At 36.6% G+C, this 27,354-nt stretch overlaps 3 protein-coding genes across 4 annotated transcripts; all 3 read right to left on the bottom strand.

Moving 5' to 3' along the window:
- Positions 1-1,104: 1,104 nt before the first annotated feature.
- Positions 1,105-7,707, bottom strand: LOC131784751 (high mobility group protein 20A-like). The gene is made up of 9 exons (XM_059101571.2): positions 7,447-7,707; positions 6,352-6,377; positions 5,644-5,702; positions 4,925-5,122; positions 4,384-4,498; positions 4,082-4,107; positions 3,680-3,941; positions 2,851-3,205; positions 1,105-2,130 (listed from the first exon to the last, which is right to left on the bottom strand). Exons 1-9 carry the CDS (start codon positions 7,497-7,499, stop codon positions 2,106-2,108), a joined length of 1,119 nt encoding a protein of 372 aa, XP_058957554.1. The 5' UTR covers positions 7,500-7,707; the 3' UTR covers positions 1,105-2,105.
- Positions 7,708-9,850: 2,143 nt separating this feature from the next.
- Positions 9,851-13,714, bottom strand: LOC131784763 (signal peptidase complex catalytic subunit SEC11A). The gene is made up of 6 exons (XM_059101583.2): positions 13,649-13,714; positions 13,452-13,561; positions 13,194-13,340; positions 11,647-11,766; positions 10,798-10,855; positions 9,851-10,470 (listed from the first exon to the last, which is right to left on the bottom strand). Exons 1-6 carry the CDS (start codon positions 13,697-13,699, stop codon positions 10,420-10,422), a joined length of 537 nt encoding a protein of 178 aa, XP_058957566.1. The 5' UTR covers positions 13,700-13,714; the 3' UTR covers positions 9,851-10,419.
- Positions 13,715-14,586: 872 nt separating this feature from the next.
- On the bottom strand, positions 14,587-26,441 carry LOC131784768 (fibroblast growth factor receptor 4-like). Of its 2 annotated transcripts, XM_059101587.2 has the most exons (14): positions 26,359-26,441; positions 24,867-25,021; positions 24,064-24,378; positions 22,477-22,788; positions 21,595-21,749; positions 20,439-20,904; positions 20,040-20,147; positions 19,548-19,729; positions 19,024-19,152; positions 18,298-18,368; positions 17,783-17,823; positions 17,235-17,340; positions 16,735-16,834; positions 14,587-16,281 (listed from the first exon to the last, which is right to left on the bottom strand). In XM_059101587.2, the coding sequence occupies exons 2-14, from the start codon at positions 24,982-24,984 to the stop codon at positions 16,246-16,248; spliced, it is 2,139 nt and encodes a 712-aa protein (XP_058957570.1). In that variant the 5' UTR covers positions 24,985-25,021; positions 26,359-26,441; the 3' UTR covers positions 14,587-16,245. The 2 variants fall into 2 exon arrangements, with proteins under 2 accessions (XP_058957570.1, XP_058957571.2); XM_059101588.2 differs by lacking the exons at positions 14,587-16,281; positions 16,735-16,834; positions 17,235-17,340; positions 17,783-17,823 and having other exon boundaries at positions 18,367-18,457.
- Positions 26,442-27,354: the final 913 nt, after the last annotated feature.

Here is a 27,354-nt window from a genome sequence, read left to right as displayed (position 1 = left end):
TCTTTTCCATTACTCATTCGCTTCTTTGAACTTTGAAAACTACTGGAAAGTGTTCTTGGGCGTTAAAATTGGGTTAATTTGCCAACAGTGTCTTAACTGTTAAAATACAAATGATTATGATATCAGTCACGCTAGGCCAGAGGCCAGAAGTAGGTTTCGAGGAAGATAGACATGAAGAAAATAAACAAAACAATACATAGGTACATCTCGAGTTCCTCATCAGTAATTTTTCCATTTTTTTTTTTATTTTGGAAACGGCAGCCGTTGGGACGAAGGAAAGTGGCAAAGGTCCACATGAGCAATGGCAAATGCGCAACAGTCTTAATTGCTCAGGAAGCTGAAGAAAGCCCCGTCGCTTGAAGACAAGTTGGAGGAAGGGCTGCTGCAGTATCCAAAGAACAACGGTTTGCATGACATGTGATCCTTATGAACCGGGTAAAGAGGTTTCTTTGGGCTTTTGACATAATCCCGGTTTTCTTTGCAGCCCACATTAAATAATCGCATAGAATGCTAGAAAGTAAACACTTGAAACGAACCCGGACAGGACTACCTACAATGTTCTCTTTTGGTTATTTTCTCCTTTTTATTGTTATTATTATTATTTGTTTTTTAGTTAGCATCAGCTCCAATAAAGTCAAATTTGTGGCCGAAGCATCACCTCCAGTACTTACTTAATAGTAAGAGCTACCTCACCCAAAAGAAAATAGAATCAACACAAGGGATACACCTCAATAAAGGATATCACTATCAAAACTATAAGTTGTTTAAAACAAACTAAAATGCAGCAAAAACTTTATTTTCATTCCATAAGGGAGAACAACGCGTTGAACAAGTCTCGTGGCGAATTATCTATTCGGTAACCAACATCACAATGTCTCATTATCTTCTAAAAATAAAGAGAGGAAAATCCATAATCAATAAATACAAGCCGCTGTACAAAAACACAATCGCTAACTGTTCTGTCGGAAAGGTCTCTTGAGTATTTCCGTGTTTTCCAAATATTTACAAACCGCGAAAAAGTCAAATACTATTACTGTACAGGAGCACACCGCCTCCTGTCATCTCTTTCTACTCCTTCCATTTAATTCTTGTCATTCTTCTTCCTCTTTTCTTTTTTTTTTTTTTGGCTTTTGTTTTTGTTTTTTTGTTTTATTTTCTTTGTTTTGAGGTTACTTCAACTAATGTATGAAAACCAAAGAAGTTGCAACCATCACAACAAAAACGTTTACCTGGATCAGGAAAACTTTGATCGAGTCAAAAAGGGTAAATTGTAAACACATCCAATTCGAAGTTGCAAGAAAATCTAAACTCTACATCAGTTTTGAATAAACAATTCACATTATTTTATCCTCACAGTGATTTCAGTCCCTTCCATCAAAGCACTACATGCACTACCCTTACACATCAACCCGTGATTTCCTGGTTGTAAGTACAAGATGTACCCTTAATTACAATCTCATAGGCATACTTGGACATGTACATGTGTAAGTACGCGCATGCGACCCTTATTCTCAGAATCTTCCTGCTAGGAAAATTTTTTAATAACAACAAGTATACAAGTAGAACAAGAGAGATGGTAAGTTTAACCTCGGTAAAGAAATAGAGAAAGAACTTTTCTTTGCCCCACGCTCGTGAAATGACGAAAAGCATCTTTCTCTCAACCAGTCTACACAGTTAACCCTTTCCCTCCCAAGATCTGACCAGTACTTCCCCTTACTTACTCTCATACATAGGTTATGATGTTAGTTTCAAGAATTTGGTATTGAATCATATAACAATACCCTAATTGACATTTCTCTTTCTTAACCTCGATTGCCAACATGATATGGTATTGATATTGTAAGAGGACTGTCTTGGTCACTAGTGAGAGTTAAAGGGTCAAACAAGCTCAAGTTACTACATCCTGAAAACAAGTTGCACTTCCCAATTACTGCTCTCAGTTTCCCTACATCACTTCGACACATCATGTAAAAAAAGTTCTTCAAATGATGGTGAACCCATAGTTACTAACACAGTTGACAGGAATTACAAAGTCACTACAGTAAGAAAAAGGAAGGTGGTACATGAATTATCAACGGATCAAAGCATCAGTGATGTGCGGTGCATCAGCTGTTCACCTCTTTTAAGCAACTGAAAATAAACAAGATAACCGCTAACTTCAGCTTTATGTTAAGTTCAATAATCAAGGTACTGAATAAATAAATTCTAATGCATAAGTAAATAGCTTGATGAAAAGGTGAACAAAGAAATATAAAAACTTCCCCCCCCCCCCCCCAAAAAAAAAAAAAAGTGAAATAAAAAAAAAACAAAACAAAACAAAATCATGGAGCCTCTTTGACACCAAGCCTTTGCTTGCCTGTCTTCCTACACTGTAGTTCATCTCTCAAACATTTTATGAAAATTTTGGGCACTGAGTAAACTTCAGAAAACAAATGACAAAAAAAATCGACTATGATTGATCATTCAGCAGTCCTGCTGATGAATTACAACAATTTACCACATTAAACTGTAAAACCGTCTACAGTATGTTATATGTTTCACAATAGTTCATTTTAGTTTTCCTTCACAAATCTAGTATTGAATGTTTAATGCACATTGCAGTGTTTATGGAAAAGGAAAGGTACTGTGTGAGTGTTGTGTTGCCACTGTAAAATAAATGGAAATTGCATGAAAGCAAAATGTTTCTAACTTTAATAGCACTTTTTCATTGTAACATTAAAAAGACTAACAAAAAAATGGGACAATATTTGTCAAACAATGACATTCAAAGTAACATTAACATTTACACTTCTAGTCCCCCCAAAGTTGTACCTGGTGAAACATCACAAATAGGAAATAACTTGCACTTACTTGGGATAGTCCAGAGAAGCTATAATGTCTTTTATCCTTGATGTTAACTCCAAGTTTTCTTTACTATTTTCTTGAATATATTGTTGCAGTTTTGCTACAAATGAGTCCACTGTCTCTGATGTTAGAGGATCTGTCACTCCTGGAATTTGAATATCAACAAAACTACGGGAAATTATTTGTCGCAATTTGGCAAGGTGTCTCTGCAGTGCACTGATTTCATTTTGTTGCTCTTTCCTTTCTCCTTCCAATTTGTCAATACCTTTCTTCATATTCTCTATGTGTTTACTAAGAATGGCATTCTGCTCTTCAAACTCTGTGTTCACTTTCCTCAGTTTCCTAAGTTCATTTTCACGAGCTGGAATGAATACAAAAAGAACCAAAGAAATAAATAAGGTACACACAGTATTCCGGGAAAAAGGTTCATGGAGCAAAGCCATTACATATTCACAATGTACATGTACAGGCAGTAGCTTCATGTCCATGCACAGTACACCCACCATAAAATTACTCACAGTTTTCTAGCTTAAAAACTCATGGTTTCCAGATAAAAAAAAAGAAAGTGGAAATGGTACAACAGCTCTCTTCCCACATGGAAGGTATGGTACCTCATCTTGCAAGATGTTGCAAGTCAGGGGCTAACAATTGTGTATTAGGACAATTCTTGTATGAAGTACATGTGGTAAGCTGGATTAGATTTCCATAATCATATCACTGTGGCATTTCCAAAATTATTCCTTCCTTGTTCTTCCGTGAGGACCAGGCATGTTAATGGAACACAAGGCCTAATACTGGTAATAGCAGAATGGCTTCATTTTTGGTTAGGCCTTACCTTTATTGAAGTTTAAAAACTCCTCTGTAAATATTGGAATATCTCCATCTAAAGGAATTTGTAGTGGCTGTGAATCAGAAGTTTCTTCCACTTTTTTTGCATCAGATGAATCTCTACCATTTGCCTTTTCTACATGCTTCTCAGATTTGTCCATCTGCGAAGAGACCACGGCAAAGTGCTTCTTGCCAGACATATGTTCACGCTTGTTGTGTGGTGAGTTGAAGTACAAGTTACAAGCACTGCAGAACAAGTCATCATTTCCCTAGAGGAGACAACATAATATTGCAATTGTTATCACCATTCATGATATGAATCTACCAGTGACTTCTAACTTTCAGAATTGCCATTAAAATAATATACAAGGAAGAGTGTACAGAATGCTTAATTTTTTTGCTTATTTACCTCAGCACCATTGACATCTCCTTCACCTAAAAAAAAGTCAAAACATGTCAAACACTACTTCTGTAGAAAATATCCATACATCACCCCTGTTGTACAAACATGACCATTTCTATAGACGTTACATGTGGGTGAATTAAAACATTTGACTGAATGCCGCTTATTTTCTACAACAGTGAGCTCAACTGATTATGTGCCAAAAGTCAGCCCATGTTCACCAAAGCAGTTTTGAACAACTGTTTGGAAGTATGCATGATGCTTTACAGGGAAAATGGAAAATGTCCCATTGATAAATGCAGCTTGACCTTTTTTCATTGCTTTTTGTCTGGCTACAAAGTTCTTGTATGCATCAGTCTGTTGATATACTTCTAGTTCCTTCATATAACGTTCTTTGTCCTTCTCAGCTTCTTCCAAATAGGCCTGCAAATATGGAACACAAACAAAACCATGTTGTGGAATGTACAGACACTAGAAAGAAGCTAGTCTGATGAAATAGCTCTTGCAAAGACACTTACAAGTGAAAAAGTAATTACAGGTGCATCTTCTTCAGCAAAAGTAAAAACCACTCATGACAAAAGTTTCAGTTTAATTGTAGGTTGTCACCAAGAAAAGAAAATACTTCTAATAATGGTACAAAATCGTGTATACTAAATGTGGTCAATTAGCAAGAAATGTTTAAGTGTCAGGAAAGTACATGTGTCAGGAAAATACATGCTGCTCGAGATTAATGTACATTTTGAGTAGTGCAATCAGTAAGTCCATTCCAACCTAGAAAGGTTATAGCAGTGGCAAAACCTGCCATTTTGCTACTGAAGACAAATGTGTAGTAGCTACATGAAAGTGTACCTGTTTTTGCTGAGAAGGTAGCTGACTCCACATATTCCCAAGAATCTTGGTAACTTCATGAAAAGGAAGGTTCTGATTCTCAGCCCTGACCTTCTCTCGATGCTCATTCAGGAACCTGACATAACCAGTAAGAGGGGCTTTAGGAGCATTCAAGTCCTTGTCAGTCTTCTTCCTTTTCTTTCCTTTTGAAAATATAGTCTAAAGTGTCAAAAATCCACATAAAGGTGTTAGAATTTACCACAAATTGCTCAAAAGCAAAACATCAGCTCTAAGTTTGATTTTTATGAAAGGCCCTTTGTACACACTGACAGTACATGACTTTGTTTTCAAGGCCATGTAACAGTAAGCTGTACAAAAAAAAAAACATACTCAAAAGGAAAGAATCACACAAATTAGAGATAATAACAATAATGACAACACTGTGAGGCTCTTCTTTTTCTCACAAATTGTTCAAGATTGTCAAACTTCCAAACTGTCCTTGCTTGCCCTCTCAAAAGTCTAAGAATTGGCATTGTTACAAATTTCTTACTGATTATCCCAGTTTTGACAGGTTGTGTCAAGGGGCAGCTGTACTTTGAGAAATTTGGCCCTTAGTACTTGTTTTTGTTGTTTCCTGAATGATTCCCTCAACATAATAACATATTAGGTTCGGTTTTTTTTCTGTATACAAGTACATGTAAGGTGCATAGCATCAAAACATTGTTCAATTTTGGTCTTACCTTCTTCTGCTCAGGCTTTTGCTCAGGTTTATTTGGACTAGCAGATGGACTATTTTCAGCTAGAAGAGAGGGAAAATTGATTGATCTACAAATGTATGTGCTTCTGCTCTATCAAATTTGATCTGTTTAGTTGAGATCTTTTTTTTTGGCTGGAAAGATACAACAAAACTTTCATACTCTCTACTGTTCTGAATAACTTGGAAAACAATAATTTTAAGTTCAAGTACAATACTCTGTTAACCTAAAATATCTTATTGTCAATTCTTTATTTTATATGTAGCTGTAACTCCTCGACATTTCCTCCTAAAAAAGTTATGAGAATTTGGTGTGAAATCAAGATAACAAATTCTACATGATAAGTTTGAGTACATGTATTCTCATGACCAGTTTTCTAGAAAATGCATGGATATCTTAGGGAGAAGTTACATTTCAATCCCTTCTAGGATTTAAAGGGTTAAAGGGCCAAGGTACAGCACATTCTGCTCTTTCATTGTATCAAAGGATTACTGACTATATCCCATTCCTAACTCCATCAAACTCAAATGATTGAAAATTTCTAACTGCTACCTATGAACCAAAAGTTGGGATCAGTAGTGGGTGTATCACTTAGTAAGAATTTAGGCTTTTCAAGTTATTATTGGCAAGGAGAGTGTTGATTGAATATAAACAGAATAATGAAAATTGGATGAAGTAAAGGAAGTTGTGTACCTGACGATCTGTCTTGCACAGATGACCTACAAGAAACACAATTGTTTGTAAGATGTCACACACTGTTACCTGTTGAAAGTTTTATCTCACCCAAGAATAAAAAAAGGGAAACCTGAAATACACAAACCGGGCCATTTCTTTTATTAGGCCTGGTAGATTGTTGAGACTTGTCCAGTAACAGTTTAATACAAACTATTCACATTTTGCGACTAAACTACTTGTACAGCTAAATAGTATAAATTGTCTGATTCCACACAAGAGCAAAAGTATAAACTGATAATCGATGAAGCCATACATATCCAAGACCCGCTGATTTTTTCTCTTTAGTAAGGATGTACATTAATTTAAATGGCATATTTCGAGACAAGTCAAATCGTACACTTGTTTATTCTTTCTCAATCTACCAACGAAATTTAAAAACCTTCTACTCTGCAATAATGATGGTATTCAATAAACATGTTATCATGTTTTTAAGCGACTCAAAATAGTTCGCGCCCACACACTCTGAGAATTAAGACTACAGCAAGTGTAACTGGTAAACTTTGCGTAAACTTTTAACTTCTTAGTATATCCAGTCAACCATGGTGCTGTACAAATAACAAACACACACCAAAAAAAGCACCACGTAAACCATCCATAACGGTAAAAAACAAAACTGTCCCCAGAGTAACGTTACAAATTAAGCACTCATTCCTCACAATAAAAATGTCCATAAATTGCAAATCAAGTCGACATGCATTTAATCCGCAAGTTCGACAAATTCCGATACACGTAAATACTGTGGCAGAATAAGTGATTTCTGACTAAGATTTAGATATTTGAACGCCTACACCGTGTTGTGGATGTATCGCATTAATATGGTAAGTTATTTAGACATTGAAAAGTTTAATAATCATCCTTTTAATTCTGTACGACTTCATTTTGTTGAAGAGTAATAAAATAGTAATGAGATTGTCCGATTATTCGTTTTGAGACCGATACAACAGCTTTCACACTACTTTTCGAAGCCAGCCGTCAGTATCAATAAAAAAGACATATTTGAAAAAATTACTGGCCAAAAATTATAAATGTGACGGATAAAGATAAATGTCTTACCGTCCTTCGTTTTGTTTTTCGCCGGTTAGGTCACTATCGCCTGCGGTTTCCATGATCTGTCCGATTTCAATGGAGGTCTGCCACGTAGATATTCGGCAGAGTTACGCTTGCACTCGCAGCGTTGAAGATTTCGAATGGATCAGTTGAGTTATCACCTTAGTTTTGCCAATTCTTTCGCAGTAAAGTTGTAAAAACGGAAAGAAAACAAAAGAAAAGCGAAGAAAACAGCGCGCACTCCTCGAGGCTACCACGCTTCCCGGAACATGCAGAAACCTCTCCTTCCAAATAAGGCTAGGAATGCCATATTTGGGTTGCAAGGTAAATGAGATTCTCATTTTATTTTCAGTTTATTTCTCATCTATTCGCTTAACGCTTCTTTCCTTTCTTTGCTTTCGGAATATCCCTGAGCGCCCATTTTAGATTTTCAATCATTTAGAATACACAATTTGAAGACAAAGCAAGAGTAGAGATGGAGGGGGACTTCAATCAATCGAAAGGAGATTAAGATGACCCCTTCACAACCTTTTGTTTTCCTTTTTTTTTTTCATTTTGTTGGGTCTGACGAAGGGCTAACGCTCGGAACGTCAGCTTTGAAACTCTTCTCAATGGTCAATTTACGCTATCAACTCAGTTAATAATACCAAATTACTCTGTTATACTCTTCCACCGACGCAGCACCATAGTTTCTTTAGAAACTTAACCTCTTTATTTTTCTCTTTTTTAATGCTACTCTTTGCAAGGACAAAGACAAAGCGCAGAAACGAACGTGGTGATCACGATAGTTTATTTTATTCTTGCAATGTTCTTAAATCTTGCAATGTACTTAAATGCTTCTAAGGCCTGGAAGTTGAACTTATAACTTTTCCTGGATTCTTTAACTGCCATTTTTCCACTGATGTTATCCACGACACCATGTATTTACAAAGCATATACCGAGACTGTTCAAACGATATTACGTCTGCAACAAAGGTAATTTGACTCAGAGAGACAAAGAGGGTAATTGGAAGCAAGAGGTAGCCTGATTTACAGTTTGCCACAAGTGGCTACCGGAAAATTACATCAAAAAATGTTTCCACCATTTTTCAATATCTTTTTAGCCTTTTGTAGGCCCTCGGTCGCGGAGGTATGTGAAAGAGCGGGCTAACGACGAACAGCGACCGAGATTGTCTGAGAAACAATTGCATGTTTTTTTTTTTTAACAAGTCCCCATCTGCTTTTCTGGCTTGTTTCTTCTGAAGGAAAGCCTGGTAAGGCTATACTTCCTTGAAAAAGAGATGTCATAATGACCAAGCATACTTCTTTCACTTGTGTTTTGCTCTTCAAAAATAATAATAATAATAATAATAATAATAATAATAATAATAATAATATAATAATAAATTTTAAAAAAATTGTCATCTATAACTGTCCACCATAATAATCAGATTTTTTAAGTTCCTTTCTTCAGGTTTTGATATTGACATGCGAGTCATTTAACAAACAGATTCTGTGTTGCCATGTACCTGTTCAGTTACAGATCAAAGATGACAAAAATGCCGTAAGAACAAAAAAAGTGGCACATGATGGGAAGTTGAGTGTATCAATGATGTGACAGAGACTCTGATCTGACACATACTCAGATCTATGATTGAACAGATGCACAGCAACATGGAATCCTTTTCTTTGTATGACTGAAGGAGCAAATTAATTAGGTTGCCCTGACTAAGCTAGCAATCTACATAAGAGCTCTCAAGAACTTAGTACTGTACCATAAAAATATCACATTACATTTGAACATAAATTTATGCAAGAGGAAGTAATATAACTGATACTCTAGCATAAATTTTCTCAAGGGATTGGTTAAGCCAGCTATGGAGACCTAACCCATAATGAATTCAATGTGAGCCTACATGCTCAGGCAGCAATATGCCCAGTTTGCACATGTGTCATTGTGGATAAAAGAACAGTAGCCTGTTAGCCTGTTAACCTTCACTCTGATGAAGGGCTGACATTCGAAACGTCAGCTTTTTTACCCTTTACAGTGGCTAATTTACATTTTCAACTTAGTTGTTAACACTAAATTACCTGTTACAAACTCAGTCTATGAAATTTTTCCTCACAATATCCATACAATATCAAGCAGACAAGCGATGAGAACAAAGAGAAGCATAAAGTAGGGGATTATTAGTTGATCTAATAACAAATCCTCAGAACTAAAATCATAGGAATTGTATGGCAGCCATTAAGGAGAATTACTAATAAGATCTTGGGATTGAAAGGGTTAAACCAAAACCATGACAGAGCAGCACAAGAAAAACACACAGCACTTTGTGGGCCGCCACTCTGCCAACCATGGGGTTTGTTTTCTCCCTTCATAATGCAATAATAAAATGAACCAGAAACCTTAAGAAAGTCTGAAAGACCATTGATAAAGTCAACCTGTTTATTTATGTTCATAAATAGGGTTAACTAATAGGGTTTGCAAAAAAATGAACTATTAGAGTGCTTGACATAATATATGCATGTGACTGGTAACTGGCCACTAAAAGCTGTTTGAACAGCTAGTACAAACATGCCCTAAATGATGTTATTGCCATGCATGGAACAGGAAAATTAATCTCGCATCGAAATATCTGTGACGATAGTTTTTTTGTCAACTTAAACAGTGATCTATGGTCTAACTCTTTACTCTTACATCTAATCATTGTAAATCCTAGAGGCGATTGACAAGAACCTTCTCCCTATAATATCCCAACATTATCCAGCAAACTAGTAATGAGAATATTCAACATTATCAGGTAGAAGATACCAACTCAATCTACGACCAAATTCTTGTAACTACTAGTAATTTACAAGTAAATGTATAGCAGTGAGAGAAGAGAATTAATAATCAAATCTTGGAAATTAAAAGATTTAAAAGATGTTTAAAGGGGAAGGAAATCTAGGCCTTCTACTGTTTGGGTTTTCTCACTATTTTTCTTGTAATCCTTTCCATCATTCTCTGTGTAAAAGAACAAATGCACCTAATCCAGCAAGAATGGCATACTAAAAAACAAAAGAGGAGAGCACATCAATCATCTATTCAAATAGTTGTTATGGATTTCTTACAGTGCATAATAACCAAAATTAATCCCAAAACAATAACACTATGTTGAAGTATTTTCACGGATATGATGGAATTAGCCCACCAAAATAAAATACAACAACAACAAACTATGATAACAAAAAAAAAAAAAACTAAATGATGTATTTTCTTTCAATCCGAATGAGAACTAAGTCCCCAGAGGCTGAAAAACTCCTCTGAAGTCACCACTTAAAAGTGAAAAATAAAAAAAATGTCTTTGTAACACTGTGCAATAATCTAGGACTTACTTTAAATTTTGGATAGTCATTCATGAGAATTGTTACCATGCCAACATAAGGGACAAACCTGAAAAAGAAAAAAAAATACTCAGACTAGTAAATTTTAATCAAGTACTCTTTTCAAATAACAAAAAAATTAAATAAACAAAACAAATAAAAAGCAAAACAAAACAAAAAACACACATAAGAAACCCTCTAGTGGCTTAAAATTCAAAATGTAATAATTATTACAAAAGTTACACCACTTCCTATTTCCAGCTGAATGTACATGTAAATTACACCTGTACTAGGGGTCACCCATTTGACCAAAACCTAGAGAGTGGCATGGTGTATGTGTTGTTGAAAAAAATGTTTATTACATGTTAATTCATTTCACTAAGAGCTAAATGAATAAGTCATGGTAATCTGTAAGTTTTTTCTTTTCTGGTTTGGTGAAGTAAATCACTGATATATTAAGTGGCCTCAAAGGAAAGAAACTTTATAGGTAAGTAGACCAATCATTTGTCTCAATTAGAGATTAACAAGGGGACAGTTTGAAAGAAGTGAAGCACACTAGAATTAAGTAGTCTTAGATTCTGTGCTATATGTGAAAAAAAGAAAAAACAAACAAACAAAACACAATCCCCTCAAGCTTTAAAACTCAGCTGCTATCTTTTCACACCTTTACTTTCTAAAAAAAAAGTTAACACCTCTCTGGGACAGGAATTTAGTACTTGTCACTGCATTTTCCCTTTAAAATTTATATTATTTCCATCATATTTGACTGTCAGGACAGTGCTCCCAGAAAAAAATCTGATATTGACAGTTTTAACCCCTGATTTAATATACAGGAAAAACAAATACAACTGTGCATCTTACCCCCTTGCTCGCCCAACAACATCTTTTTTCTCTAACCACAATTGTCCAGGAGCATAGAGCCCTCGATCATCCACTGAGTTATTGTCACCTTTTGTTAAAAATTTGATAGCACCATCCTCTCTGAAAAGAAATATTCATTCCAGTTACAATGATTTCAAAGTTCTTGCATACAAATAACTAGAGGCTAAATCTGCCTTAGCAGTTCCACGTACAAATTAGGGCTTACGAATTTAAGAGAAAAGTTAATTTTAGACAAGGTATTATAGAATAAATAATAGTTAAATTAACCCTTTAAATCCCATGAGTGACCAAGACAGAATTTCTCCTTACAATATCAATACAATATCAACCTGATACGTGATGAGAATAAAGAAAAATATCAATTTGGGGATAATTAGTTGATTCAATACTAGATTCTCTGAACTAACATTATAAGATTTGTATTGTTGGCAGTAAGGAGAACTACAAATTTGATCTGGGAATTAAAGGGTTAAATGCACAATGAATATGCCATGTGGAATAAAAAAAAAATAAACAGGAAGTATCATTTAATATCAAAATATCCAATGTAAGAATCTGCACATTCTCAAGCCAACAAGTTAATGTTGGAAACTTCAAAATTTAAAGATACCCATTAAGATGCACCTCTAGCAAAAAGAGAGATTCTGAGTAATGTAATATGCAGTGTAAAATCAACAACTGGACAGTACATGTAGTTTAGCTTGATCTGTAGTTTTATCCATAATAATATGTGTCATCACAGTGGTCAAAATGTTGTGGACTTACGAGGCGCAGCAGAGTGAGTCCACAAAAAATTTTGACCACTGCATGACAAATATCATTTTTGTTGAGAGTACAGACCACGCTAAGTCTGTTGAGTTGTTTTTTACCACAATTTTGATGTTCATTCAAATGACTCTTTCAGTGACAAAGGTATTGTGTGACACATTGATGCCAGCAGCATATTGTCTCTACTCTTATCAACAACAGCAAATTGGGCTGTCAGATTGCCACATTACTGCCTATTGTGGTAAAATAACATACATACTAATCATAGAACACTTTCAAGAAAATTACCACGGAATATCCTGTGAAGCAAATACATTTTTTTCTGTATACACATATGCCTTGAAGGAAAGTGTGTACCAGAAAAATAAATTTCTCAGGCAAGCTACCTTCTGATATACCATGACAAAGTGTAGCATAATTATTGTAAAACATGCTAAAGAAAAAACATAAGTGGTAAATCAGCAGGAAAAACAGTGCTTTGTACAATTTAGGTCCAAGGGTATATCTCTCATTAACTGTTGAAGGACTCTGTGATTTTCAAATGAGCACTCAATCCAGCCATGTAATTTCTATTAGCAGAGACAACACTAGACTACAATCGTTAAGACTGTTCCAATAAAAAGTGAAAGCCTTCGATACTATAAGCACAGTAAAGATTGTTAGAACCCACTTTAGAGATTAGAATTCAAATGGAAGCCAAGTACTTCACGTTCAGAATATTGATGAAATTAAGAGAAGAGGTAAAGCTCCACACTCACTTTTCGTGTATCTTTAAGACTCGGTGAACGATAGGTATTTCGCGCCCTTCAACTTTAAATACAACGATTTCTCCGACACGAATCGGATCTTCTTTATTGGTTAGAAACAAAAGGTCGCCGCGCTGAAAAGCAGGCTCCATGCTTCCACTGAAAATTAAACAAAAACTTCAGTATCATCAAATGCTTCAAAATTCTAAAACACAATATTGTGGTAAAATAGAAAATGTTTCTTACGAGTTATTTTTTTCAATTATTTACCTCAAAACTACAACTATAGGACTCTCACTGCCCGTAACTACCATCAATCCTTTCCAGATCATGAGAGCAGATGACACTATCATGGCAAAATTCAGACCTTGATAAAAGAGCTGGGGATTGAAAATCGGTTTGTTAGAACATAAAACATTCTTCTACAAGAATCATATACTGAAATCGTATTTAAACCGGTGTACAACCTGTCTTTTATTCATTCGTCTCACATCTTCAAACCAAGATGAGATGTCCATGATGGCGGACACGTGTAATACGCAAGCGCACAATGTTGTAGTGTAAAACGAAGGTGGAAAACTAGAACAAAGGACGGTGGAAAACTGGAACAAAGGACGGTGGAGCAAGCAGTACAAGAACAAATGTGCATATCATCATTGGTCATTCTTTACCATACATCTTCAGCGGTGACCGTATACGTATAGCTAGATTCTGAAGATAAGAGTCAAAGAGCATATAGACTCAAGTGCTAAAAAAATGCTGAAAATATATCTTTGCGATAAGCATGCCTTTAATTAACAAAGGGGTAAGTTTCTAGAGAAACTGTGGCCGCTGCGTCGGTGGGAGAGTATAGCAGGTAATTTAGTGTTAACAACTGAGTTGAAAACATTAATTAGCCACCGTTAAGGGTAAAAAAGTTGACGTTTCGAGCGTTAGCCCTTCGTCAGAGCGATTACCCTTTACGGTGGCTAATTTACGTTTTCAACTCAGTTGTTAACACTTAATTACCTCCTTTAATTAACAGTTTAAGAATCCTGTTAGGGAGCAGCTAGAGAACGAACGAAATATAGGGAAAATACGAGACGCAGTTGATTGCTTCTCTGTACTTCTTGAGTGCTCTAGACACAGAACAGAGTGCAGCCAAGCCTTTTTTATTTTGTTTTTTGCCCTCGCACGGTCTCTGGTCCCCGAGACATAGGCGCCGCGTATAAATATGCACAGATATAAGTGAGAACATTTTTATAGGTCATAGGCCCTTAAACATTAGGCAAGCGTAATTTTTGGCGTGATTTGGAAAACGAGCATAATTTTTGCATTTTGTTACAAAGGAGCAATGCTACCATAATCAGCATATTTTTTAGTTTTTTATTGCTATAATTTTTTTTTTTAAGGGAACATTACCAGAGTCATCATTTGTTTGTTCTCTAAGATTCAGTATTCCATTGTTTAGTCTATTTTCAATTTTTCAATGTCTTAGGGGGAAGAAGGTTACCGCAATAGTGCGTCTAAAGGACTGGAAATACTGGACCTAATTCAAGATTACGTTGGTACCAGGTAAAGTCTATATTTCTACTCTCACAAAGTAATTGTTACTTGTTACATTCGCGATTACATGGAAAAGATACGGGTTTCCAAAAGAAGAGTGATTTAAAGAATTAACTTTTCCTTTGTTTAAGAGTTCGTATGATATTATTTTAACCGTTTCGTTTTTCTTCTTTAAATCAGTTTTAAATAATTATTTAGGCCAAACCATAATTTCGTCTTGTAGCACGAGACACGAACATTTTCTTGCACTTTTAATGCTTAGTCCTGGAATCATTTTTTTTTCGAGATCTTGTAATCAACTTCGTTTTGGTTTTGACTTGACTTTAGGGACTTTATTGAAGAATTTTGTTCGAGAAGAATAACTGGTTCCTTGGAGTCTTAGTAAAGACCTTCTCCAAGATGTGAATAGTTTCATCTTCGCGCAGTAAAGTTTGCGTAAACACATATTCTTTATTTAAAAACAGTGAATACATGAAAGGAAAAGATGCGGCTGATCTACAATCAAACATACTGCAATGTTAGTATAGCGAACAACATGATTTCTCGTGCACTTTGTTGCTTGTAAGTACTACTAAATTTTTCAAAGACAACAAAGTTACACGAGCCCGAAAATGATGTTAGAAAGTGGCTCAAGACTCTATCCCTTCCCCTAGACTCCTCTTTCCGAATGTCTTTCCATTAGATCCCCTCACCTCTTCCCTGAAAAGTAAAATGAATTGTCTTTTTATACAAACTCCATCTGGTTTTGAAATCCACGTTAGCGATCAACTTGAACTTTACTTAAAAGGAAACTGAACGCTTGCTGGCCAAAAAATACACCTACCTCGCATGCTGTAGCCGTAATTCTTAATTTGATATGCCTTTCTTATCCGAAAATTGCCTAATAACTGAATCTTTACGTTATACATCTGTTGAACTTAGCTTAAGTTATACATCTGTTGAACTTAACTTCTTTCCTACAGTTTAGAGTTTCGATAGCTGTCAGGCATCGTTTACAGAGCTAAAATCATTATTCGAAGCCATAGAAGGTATTAAAACTTGATTCTACATGTCTCAGGTTATAACAGGCTATTTGCTCTCTAATATAAGCGTCTTTAAGTGTTGGGGACCCTAACCACGCACCTTAGTTAAAAGGCAAATTTGCGATGATATACAAATGAGACTTAATTAACGTTAGTCCAATGAAATTTCTCGGAAGTGCCTTACAACTATAGAACATTTCAAAAGAAGTGCTTCCTATACAAATTGAGAACAAATAATTCATTGACATAGCACAGGTAGCAACGTCTATTCTTTGCTCCAATTTTCCTTACATAATTGCGAAACCTTCACTAACAGGGAGACAAATATTTGAATTCGAAATTTTGGAGCCTAGTCAGCGACAGCATCTGGGTCACACAGATTTCATAAGCATAATCATCGGGCCTCAGTACATTTATGCACTTATTTGAGATATCGTGGTTGTTTTTATATTGATAATCAAATCGAGTGAGTTTTTTGCCTCGGCATAAGAGCGTCATCAGGCTTCTCCATCGTTGATATTTGTATATGTCCTCTGAAATAAATAATAGGAATAAAGATATCATCTATTGATTATTAACACTAAAAAATGATGAATGAGGATAGAAATAATGGTGTATATGAATTAATACCAAAGTAAAGAATGAACTTTGGAACAAGCAAAAGAAGAAACGAATGTACGCCCAGGTGGATGAACGAAAAAGCAAACGGATGGATGACTATGTGTACAAATGGATGGATGGCTGCAGTTAAAAATAAGAGGTTTACCCGAAGGACTGATTGGGTGACAGAAGGATCTATGGACTGGAAAAGGACGAAAGGAGGGAAAAAGATGGATACAGCCATTAAATCCACTCTCCCTCGCCAACTTCGTTCGAATGGAAAATGTTTTCTTTCTAATTCGGACAGAAAACTAGATAACTCAGACACAATAAGAGAACTACAGGAAATACAATTTGGGTAGCTTAGCTTGTTTCAGGTTGATTACCTTCACTTCTCGCAAAATATTTTGCAGCTGTTGAGCGATCTCTGAAAAGGCTGGTCTCATCAATGGATTTTCTTTCCAACAAGAGCTCATTAGCTCATATCTAAAAATTCAATATAGTTCTAGTTAACATTGTCTTGCAGCTAATGCTTTCAGTATCTAAAATGACCATACCAAGTGTAAAAAGGGGCGCAAAGTGGTGACCTTGCACGAACTGATGATAGAGCTTACTGGGGAGATGACTGACTTGTGAGATTTGACTTGACACGCAAAAACTTTTTAAATCAGAACGAATGACATGATTCGATGCATTGTTTCGATTTTCGACAAGAAAAAAAGGATGTCAGAGCCTTGATCTTCCAAAACTTGGATCGAAGGCAGAACGCATTGAAATTATTTCTAGAAAGAAGGCAAGTAGACGTTCTTTCATTTGAAGCATTCTACAATATAATCAATAGCTCAATTTATTTTCTGTTGGCTTTATACAAGACTTTGAAGCTTACAATTCTCCATAGCATTGATCGGGACGAGGCATCCTGTATCCCGTAGCCAGTCGACTTACTAGGGCAATTGGAGATGTGATGTCAGGGTATGGGTATGGCAACTCACCTGTTTGAAAAGCAGAAGATATGACCTTAGAAAATCTAGGTTTAAAGAAGTGACTTTAAGGCAAAGAGTATTTCAGTGGTAAATTTACGTAATAATGGAGACTTGCAAGGACTTCATGAGGCTCAGTGAGATAAACAAAAATTAAGCGCTGTGACAAACAAGACGAAGCACGTATGAATGAAAAGAGAAGGTTTAGCATGCACACAGCCCATACCAAGACACCATAAAGTGGTCCCCCGATTTTTTTCAATTTCGTCTTTCAAGCAACAATCATTTCTTTAAATGAAGATGCGTTTGTCCATATGGATCATCACCATGAAAGTTAGCTTACTCGCTAACTGTAGGCTGCTGTAACGGATAGGAGCCTAACTCCTGACGAAAGCATGATTTATAGTTCTCAGGATGTCGTTCTAAGTAGTACATAGTATCACGCTGCACTTACCATGAGTGGCGATTTCCCATAGAACGATACCAAATGACCACCTGCAAATATGCACCAAGGCCTGTATAACGTCAATGAATAAGGAACAACTAGCACGGAATTGATCAAGGATCGAGCCTCGTTGTATTTTTTGATTGTTTAATGGAAATATACATCGCTTAAGACTTCGCTGAGTCTCTCCTGTCATGTGAACCTCGCTTCTGGTATAAATAATTATTTTAATCAACTAATATGAGCATATGATCCTCGATTTGAAGGAAGGAATTACTTTAGTTATGTTAAGTTCTCATGGTGTGTCCACAAATGCAAATAGACATAGATACACCATGCATATACATAAAAACGAGTAAACAACGAAAAATGAAGCCCAGATGTAACCATGATAATAACGCTCCAAGGAAAATAGCAGAGCGTAGGGCACACGTGTTTTTTTCTTTTTCTTTCGCCAGTCAATACTTGCGACTCAAAGTCAAGAGACAGATCTCTGACATTATTAACTACAAATTGAAACTTACACATCACTCATGGATGTAAAATGCAGATCCCGCAGAGATTCTAACGACGACCATCTCCACGCAACCTTGCCCTGTTGAAAAGATTGATTCACGTGAGCAAGCTCCTGTCTGTAGTTCAGGCAATGTCGCTTGAAATTGGGAAGAGGTTGGATTCACGAAACTGAAAGATGCATTCAATAAGTATAAGCGACGTATTTTCCACTGAACGTTGAACGTTGAGATATATATCAGTTTTTAACAATTATTGATTCCAGTAAAATCCAGGGTGATGGTTATCGTGGATTTTATTATTTCTATCCTTACTATTGTTATCGTCATTATTATCGGTACAGACACGAGACCAGGGTTAATTAAGTAAACGCGTCACATAAAACACAGCTCGTTTGGAGTTTCATTTGAATTATAACGTTAGAAGGAATAAATTTATCGTCTCCGACTTTACTATGGAAGGGTATCAATTCAAATGCTTTTAAGTTCGTTTATGTGTTTAATTTGGTTGATCAAATGAGTTGAAAATGAAATTGGGCCACCGTAAAGAGTTTAAAAGCTGACGTTTCGAGCGTTTGCCCTTCGTCAGAGAGATTGGCCTGACGGAAGGGTAACGCTCGAAGCGTCAGCTTTTGCACTCTTTACAGTAGTCAATTTACACTATCAACTCAGTTGATAAAACCAAATTATCTTGACTCTCCCCACCGACGCAGCACCACAGTTTCTTGAGAAACTTACCCCCTTGCTGGAGGTCACTGTGTATATACCAGCAGCGGATATGTCCCTGGCTAATCCAAAGTCTCCAACTTTAGCCACCAGGTTGGCATCAACTAAAACATTCCTGGCTGCTAGATCGCGATGAACAAACTGTTAGAGAGGACAAGTTACACATTTGTTTCTTTAAAGACGCTCACGAATAATGGGGTGAGTGATTTGTACCCTCACTTTACAACCTGTGCTTACGCTATGGTAAAAATTTATGGGCAAAGTTCATAAAATCCTGACACTTTTGGCAAGACTTCAAACTTCAATTCCAAATGTGCTGGGCAGTCATTCCTTACTTGGCTGTAGGAAATGGCCAAAGATGTTAAATTCGTATAGTTTCCCGCCTGGATTTTCTCAGAAAGTTACTTTCGCTCTAAAAGTTTATAAAAAAAGACACAAAAAATATTTTTCATGCTTCGAACCGCCTGTACTATATTTAGAGCAGCCTTCTCTAACGACAGGTTAGCAAATTTAACTTCACAGTCAACAGGTGTCACCTTTCTTTCTTCTAAGTGCTGCATTCCTTCGGCGATCTGAAGTGCAATTGTAACCAACTGCCGGTCATTCAGCTTACACCGGACGTTTTGATAATTGTTCCTTTCCGCAGGAGCCCTCTCAGCCTTCAAGAGATTTTCCAGGCTTTCACCACGAATCAATTCAGTGACTAGAAGAATTTTTCCTAGAAAGGATAGAGCAAACACACAAGATTTGACAAGAAAAAGTGATGGGACATTATTTCCTCTTTAGTTAAGTTGGCGGGAGGAAGAGGGATCCCCAAGAAAACACTAGAAAAATTCGAATTGTTTCCGATCAAGAAGAACAAATTTTTGACATAGTGCATATGAAGTGGACTTGTTGCCTATAATCATGAGATCAGTTCGTGTACTGTTCTACACACCCATGCGGCCGAAATGTTACCTTGTTGGACCGTGAATCACCAAGTAAACACGTCTATTTCTAATACGTTACATCGTCGAAAACTGACTTACCTCTCTCTATCCGTGTGCCAATCAAAGTGACAATATTAGGATGTTTCCCAGTTTTCTTTAAGGTCCTTATTTCATTAAGCAGGGTTTCTTTGGCAATGGCACTAGGGTCTCAAAATGACATAGAGAAGAAAACAAAAGGACTTCTTAACTTTCTTCAGTTTACGAAGTTCGCTCGCCGTATCTGGCTATGGTAACAAAATAATGTATGGGAAAAGCGGCTTGATTAAGGCTGTAGAAAGCGTTCAAAGGAGACAATAGCAGACTTTATGAGTGTTTTCCATCAAAAGAAAAATGCTGAAAATAGTAAGATGGCGCATAGCTTCCAAAGAAATATTAGTTCAAAAGCATACCACTGTTCTTAGGAATTAACAAGTGGACATTTCGATCTCGTGTACCCACCTTTTAGCTTCTTAACAGCTACATCTATCATATTTCCGTCTTTTCCACCGTAGCGCCCTTTGTAGACGATCCCAAATTCGCCCTCTCCGAGTATTTCATTGCAGACTTCAAGATTTTCCAAGTTTACGCATCTTTCTTCGGTCTCTTGAGATATTTCTCTCCAATCGCGCTGTTCGTCAGCATTCAGGTCAACACCTTTATCAGCAGTGAAAATATCACCACCAGCAATCTTCCCACCCGATTCTAATCTCTCTCGACCATTTTCTGTTACATCCTGTGTAGAATCACCCTGCTCGCTTCCGTCTGGAGGACTTCTGTCCCCTAATCCGTACCCCAGTAACAGGAGCCTTTCCTCGGGGGTCTCAATGGCTTGGGTATTGGGAGAACAATTGTTTTCAAGGTCATATATCGTGTTTATCAAATGTTTGGCCTTTTCCAAGCATACTTTTGTTGTACGTTTTCGTGCCTGTCATTTAATCGAAGAGAAAAGTTAATTGTGATATCTAAAAAAAAGCGTGTTTAGCCTTTATCATCAAAATCATTTGTTAGAGATCCTTTCAAAATTCTTCATAGAAATGAAATATCTCGAACTTTGATTTACTAGTCTTACGCGTATTAAATAGCGTTTGTTTAATACGGAAGGAAACAAAGCTGGCCGAAATCGCTGCAACATTTTTTATTACGATGACATTCAAAATTGGTAAAATTAAGATATGTAAGTAAGGAATATAGCTCTTTTTCAGATTGAACTGCTCCATAAACCCAGTGAAAATGGGTCGCGCAAGCCACTGCATGCTTCTGTATGAGATATTCACGAAGTGGAGGGCAGGAGAACTTGGAAGCGATGAAGTAAGGAAAGAAATGGGCGTTTTCTTTAGCCTTGGCACATCATAGAGGCAGACTTTTGCTAAGTGAAGCAGAGCTGACGAAATTTATCATACGCAAGTTTGCTTATCCTGGCGTCGGAAGGAATGCTGGGATTGACCAGTTTTCAGACGGGGCAAGTTTTTGGCGTGTCGATCTTTGTTATTGTAAGGCGAGATGCAGAGTCTAGAGAAGTTGTCATTGTTCTTATTTTTACGAATTCTTTTCCCTTCCATGACGGTCAGAGGAGATCATTACCCTGTGTGCGGATGTCATCTAACGTATCATTTACCTCCTTATCACAATTTTTACGCCGATTCCACACAAACCCAGTGACCACACAAATAACTGCAGCTACCAAAGTGCATGATACAGCGACTATAGTTATCTGAGATGCTGAATTTTCTGGCGCTCCTTCCTTGACGAATACGAAAGTATGAGTTGTAGCTACGAATAATAAATGAAAAAATAACAATTTATTTTGAGTCTGCAGTCTTAAATCTCAAGCAGAGGAAGAAAATCATTTGTAATAATGATACAAACAACAATTATAATGATGACGACGACAACGATAATAATAATAGTGATGATGATGATCTTAATAAGTGTAATAAGTCAGATGTATAAATTGAAAAAAGGGAAAAAAAAAGGAGAAATACGAGGAAGAAGAAGAATAGGAAAGAATTGTGGAGGATGAAAAAGGAATTTACAATTTAGGCCATCGAGATTTTATTCAAGAGTCAATTAATTGCAGGAACCGTCGTTGAGATCCTATTTTTTCCTCTTGGATTTGTCTCATTTGTGATCTTTCTTTGGGATGTCGGGGCCCAAGGCTTTTTTGCCATTCGAAAGACCCGGTTTGAAGAGAATTAAACTTTAAGGGGAGTCTTGATGATAGGAAGACGAGGAGGTACAGGGACCGGGTGAAACTGAAATGATAAATTTAAAATTTTGTATTAAGATACATTATACTCTAATGACATGGAGAATTTTTTTACAATCTACGGAAATGTACACCAAAAAGCAGTCATCCAAAAACCGAGCTTATGTCGCCTACTTGGTGTTGGGAAAATTTCAATTGGATGACTGAGTTGGCATGCAAGTGGAAGACTTCGTGGAGTTTCAACTTTGAAATGATAAGGGAAACAAACACTAATGCATATGAATGTCTAACCTGAAACTTTCGGGGTTAAAAAAGCCGGCAAAGACAAATTCTTATCACCGCTGTTTTTTGCCTCACACTGATATTTGCCAAAATCTTCTTCCTTTACTCTTGTAATAAACAAGTGGCTTTGCGTACTTTTGTCGTCCAGTGGATCGTTAATGAATGTCACCCTTGGGTTGGATTGTAAGGCAAATGAATCATTGTTTTTGATCCATGAGATGCTTGGCGTAGTAAGACCTGTGGCAGTGCAGTTGAAAGTTACATTGGCCCCTATATCAGCACTTTGGTTCCGAGGAACTCCTATTAACTCTGGCGCATGGACTGTAGGGAAAAATACTTTGCAATGAATATACTTGTTATTATCGAGATCATCCGGTTTGGAGTTTATCCAATTATAGTAAGAGACTGACGTTAGGTGATGTTAGAATTATTAAATTTTTGTGCCAGACAAGAGGATAACTTGCTTTGAGACTTACGCATGCCACAATTTTTATGACCATATTCTCGTGCTCATAGGAAAGTATGTCAGGCATATGAATAGAGGGGTTAAGTTTCTAAAGAAACTGTGGGGCTGCGTCGGTGAGAGAGTATGTCAGGGTAATAAAGTATTATCAACTGAGTTGATAACGTAAATTGGCCATCGTAAAGAGTTTAAAAGCTGACGTTTCGAGCGTTAGCCCTTCGTCATAGAGATCGGAGGAATTGTGGGTTGTGTGTGCTTATATGCAGAAAATGGAGCTACGTTATTGGTGGGAATATGGTGACGAGAAAGAAAGAAGAAATTAGTTGAACGAAAATCGCACGTTGATACCATGTTCTCGAGTTTTACGGTTTTCCGAACTGCCTAAATGTAGGGAAAGGCCGCAAACAGCCATATGCTCCTCAGAATGGCTAGCGAGATATAAGTGTCTAGCGACTGGTTTAGATGCGTCCTTTTCACTTCTTTCAACGTCGTGAAGGCGTCCTCGGAATCGGTCATCTAGTCGTCTTCCTGTTTCACCAATGTATAACTTTTTGCAGCAAGAGCGAGTTATTCAATTGGTGACACTAGCAGAGATGTACGTGAAGTGATCATTGATCTTTATGGATCGATCTCTTGAGTCCCGACAAAAACATAGGCAACTCTTTAGACAAAAGTTCATTTCAAACCAGTGACCAACCTGGAACTTTCGAATGCAGTTGCTCACGATGCAAAACTTTCCTTTCATTCACAACGTAGAGAAAATGTCGGGACTCAAGAGATCCATTAATTAAGATCACTGATCACTTCAGGAATATAATCAACTCCTCATATCAAGTACCTAATAAGAATTCATCGGGCCAATAATTATTGGTCCTTATTCAAATTTATTCTTTATTTTTGTAGCAAAACCATCAGAAAGAACTTTGAAGAGCTATGCGGAATTTTCCAACGGAGAGAAATTATATATTGGACTTGCCTGTCCATACATTCAAGGAGTTTCTTAGACACTTTTTATTACATTTGTGGCTTCTTGTTCAAACACAAATCCATCTATATTCCATCATTGCCTCCAAATCCAAAACACGGCGCCTACCTTCGCATTAAAGAACCTAGGAAGTGTGAAAGTTGCTTACCTTGGATTTCAAATGATTTCCTTGTGCAGTGGCTTGAGTAACCATTGCCCGCTTGGCAAGTGTAACGGCCAAATTTGTCAACTGTCAGATTTTTAAGTACTAATGGGCAGCTTAATTTACGTTTGTTTGAAGGCTGCTGGCATTTAGATCCCACTTCATTACCCTGTAGATCGTACCACTCGATATACTTGACCCATCTATCCTTATATCCAATATCTATCGCTCTGGGCTGCGCTGTACAATTCAGGGTAATGGAGACACCAATGGCTAATGTGCTGTTTTCTGGACTTGAAGAGATGTCCACAACGGGTCTGACTGGGTTGGAGAGATTGAATAATTTTTTAAAAAATATGAATAATGTACAATTTCCTTATAGCCTATCCGACAATGAGAAAGATTATTAATAAATCTATCTTATAAATTTAGCTAGTGTAGTTCACAAACTCTTGACCGATCAAGAGTTTTAATGCAGCTTTTTAATCTTAATTTTTAACTTTTATGTTCCACCTGAAGAAGGCAGAGGGCCGAAACGTCCTGCTTTTAAACGCTGGATCAGTCAAGAGTTCATATTCGGTTTTCCTTATTTACACATGCTAAACGTTTTGATGAAGACACCTGCATTCTCTGGATCCTCCACATGACTAGGAGCTGTTTATTTGGCACCATTTTATATTTTCAGTACATACTCACGTTCAGTTATTGTGCTCACAAGAAAAACTTTCGCATGAACATCCTTTTAGAGCAGGACGTTTAACTGCTTACTGCCCCATTTGGAATGTTTGAAAGTAGTTAAAACTACTTACTTGTTATATTGGAATCGCATGTTTCGCCTCTGATGCTGAATGGCAGATTCCATAACGCGCCCATAAGAGTCAAAAGAACTGAACATGTTGACGCTTTTCTAAGACAAAAGTTGCCCATCGTGGGCCGGGATTGTTTCCTCAAAATGAGTTCTTTTCTGGGAGAAAGTAAATTACCAAGGAGGTAAGTGGAACTATAATATCATTAACTCAGTACTGAACTTTGCTATGAAAGAAATATTTTTGTTTATTTTCATACAGTTTCGTTTCAATGCGGTATTGATTTCGTCACTTACACTTGATTTTGTTGCTTTCTTTTTTTCTTGGGCGCGATTTGAGCCTGAAAACGATCTTAACATGCTCTTAAAGTTATGTGATATAATACTTAGTTTAGATCGGGTTTAAATAAGAGCTGTCTAACAAATAGTACTGAGCTTTCTTTTATGATCCTTTTAGTATTTTTAGAAAGTTTTAGAAGCCTGTTTATTAGTTCAGATGAGTTCGACCACAAACTGAGTTGTACTTTAGTGTATCGTGCGATAAGGAAACCGCATTGTTAATGTTAAAAAAGCCCTTAAGAATTTGAGATAATTGTTCTGTTCCACCACAGATTAAGATTGAACAAATTGAGATTAGAAGAACCGAATACTTAATAGAATATCCAGCAAAATAAAGTAAGCGATCATTGAAAGATTTTTTACAAGAGTTGCGTTGTCTGAAACGCTATATTCTGGTAGCTTTCAGGGTGGTCATATGTTTGTTATTATTGTTATGTAAGCCAAAAGTTGACCCTCTATTTTTTATCCATCTATCACAGGCTTCCGTTTGGCGACTGTAGTAACGAAAAGAACATTGAAGTTGATAGAATCAATTTTTATATTTTCAAAATAGTTCATTTATAGGAAAAAAAGCCAATTTGTTTCTTGGAAATGGGTCACTGTACTAAAAAACTTATCCCAATGCAAGTGGTCAAATATACCAAATAATACGCTGAGAGAGAAAGGAAGAGGGGCATCATATTTCAGTTTGTGTTCAAATTTACAAGAGCTGTTAGACACAGCTGACATAACTAACGATGAGATCGATCTTCCTGTTTACAAACGGAGAAACTTAATTTGAATCAAAGCATTTTGCATCAAGTTTATGTTTCCTTGACTATTTTCCATAAGCAAAATTCAAGACGTCTAAAAATTATGTTCAAGAATCTCTCCAGATTTCTCAAAACTACAGTGCAATTAAGCGTCACCTATGAATCACAACCTGGTAATATAACGAATTGTATCAAACAGTTTAATTTAATGATAAATTGTTCTGCAAATCCTTTTGAAAAATATATTGTTTGTACATGGCTCTTCTTCGCTGTTCACAACACCACGATCGAAATTAACATTTTCCTTTTCATTAATTTCTTCAAAAGATAACTCTTTTGGCAACGGAAATGCAAAAGAAGTCGTCAATTGGAAACTAAAATAATGTGAAAAATGAATACACTTACCTTTCGGTTTAGCTGTGAGAATTGTTAACATACCACCTATGGGAATCATAGGTTGTCAATTAAGGTCGTGTAGAAAATTATGCACACTTTATTGAGTAAGAGAAACGTAATACGAAACGGCATTTTTGTTATTAATAGAATACAACTCAGCGGATGTGGTTTGAGGAAAATGAAATAGGTTACAAGGGATGGATAACATCAAAGATCAGGTTCGCTAAGCCTGTTTGTCAGCTAATTGTAGAATGCTGTTATGCTGTTATGACCAATTCATAAATAAGTTTCTGGCGGACTAGAGTGAAAAACAGGAAGATGTGCGTATACGCTGAAGAGTGATTTGAGTGGGGGGAAACGCTTTGCTTGTAGGATAATCGTAAACAACTGGGACCAGCTGTGTTTCTTCCAAAACTCAGTTTTCCATTTTGTGCGAAGTTCTGTTATCTCACTGTTTGACAGAGTGCATCCGCAGTCCAAAAAACAAGACGCCTAAAGACGATTCCATGGGCGTAGCATTGAGAGAAATTGTACAGCTATAGTAAACTACTATTATTAGTCAGTTTGATTAGCCGAAGAAATTTGCACGAAGTTTTGGGAGAAATTGAAAAAGCCAATCTTCAAAAGTTCAAATGTTTCCCGGAAGACTGAAACTTTGAATTCATCGGTGGTTTTCGTTCGATTGAGCGGGTGCAGTTTACCCACGTCTATTCCACAGCATCCACGAGCCAGCGAGATTCAAGGCTCTCGCGTTAAATCGAGGCCTTTTGTGTCAGTCAGCATGAGACAGCGTCGAACTGATTAAAAAAAGCCGAAACAGTCCGGCTTCTGTTAGATACCCTAGGCCTCGGATTATCGAAAAAACCCGTTGGATTAATAAACGACATGAATATAATTATAATTATTGTTATTATTATTTTTATTATTATTTTATATTGTTATTATTATTTAAATACTTCGCGGTGTTCCAGCTTGTTCAGGTGTTCCGGTGTTTTGGTGTTCCGG

This window comes from Pocillopora verrucosa, chromosome 1 (genome assembly GCF_036669915.1).
Source record: "Pocillopora verrucosa isolate sample1 chromosome 1, ASM3666991v2, whole genome shotgun sequence".
NCBI lineage: Eukaryota > Metazoa > Cnidaria > Anthozoa > Scleractinia > Pocilloporidae > Pocillopora > Pocillopora verrucosa.
The sequence above is the reverse complement of the archived record's forward strand: the minus strand, read 5'-3'. Positions and strand labels throughout refer to the sequence as shown.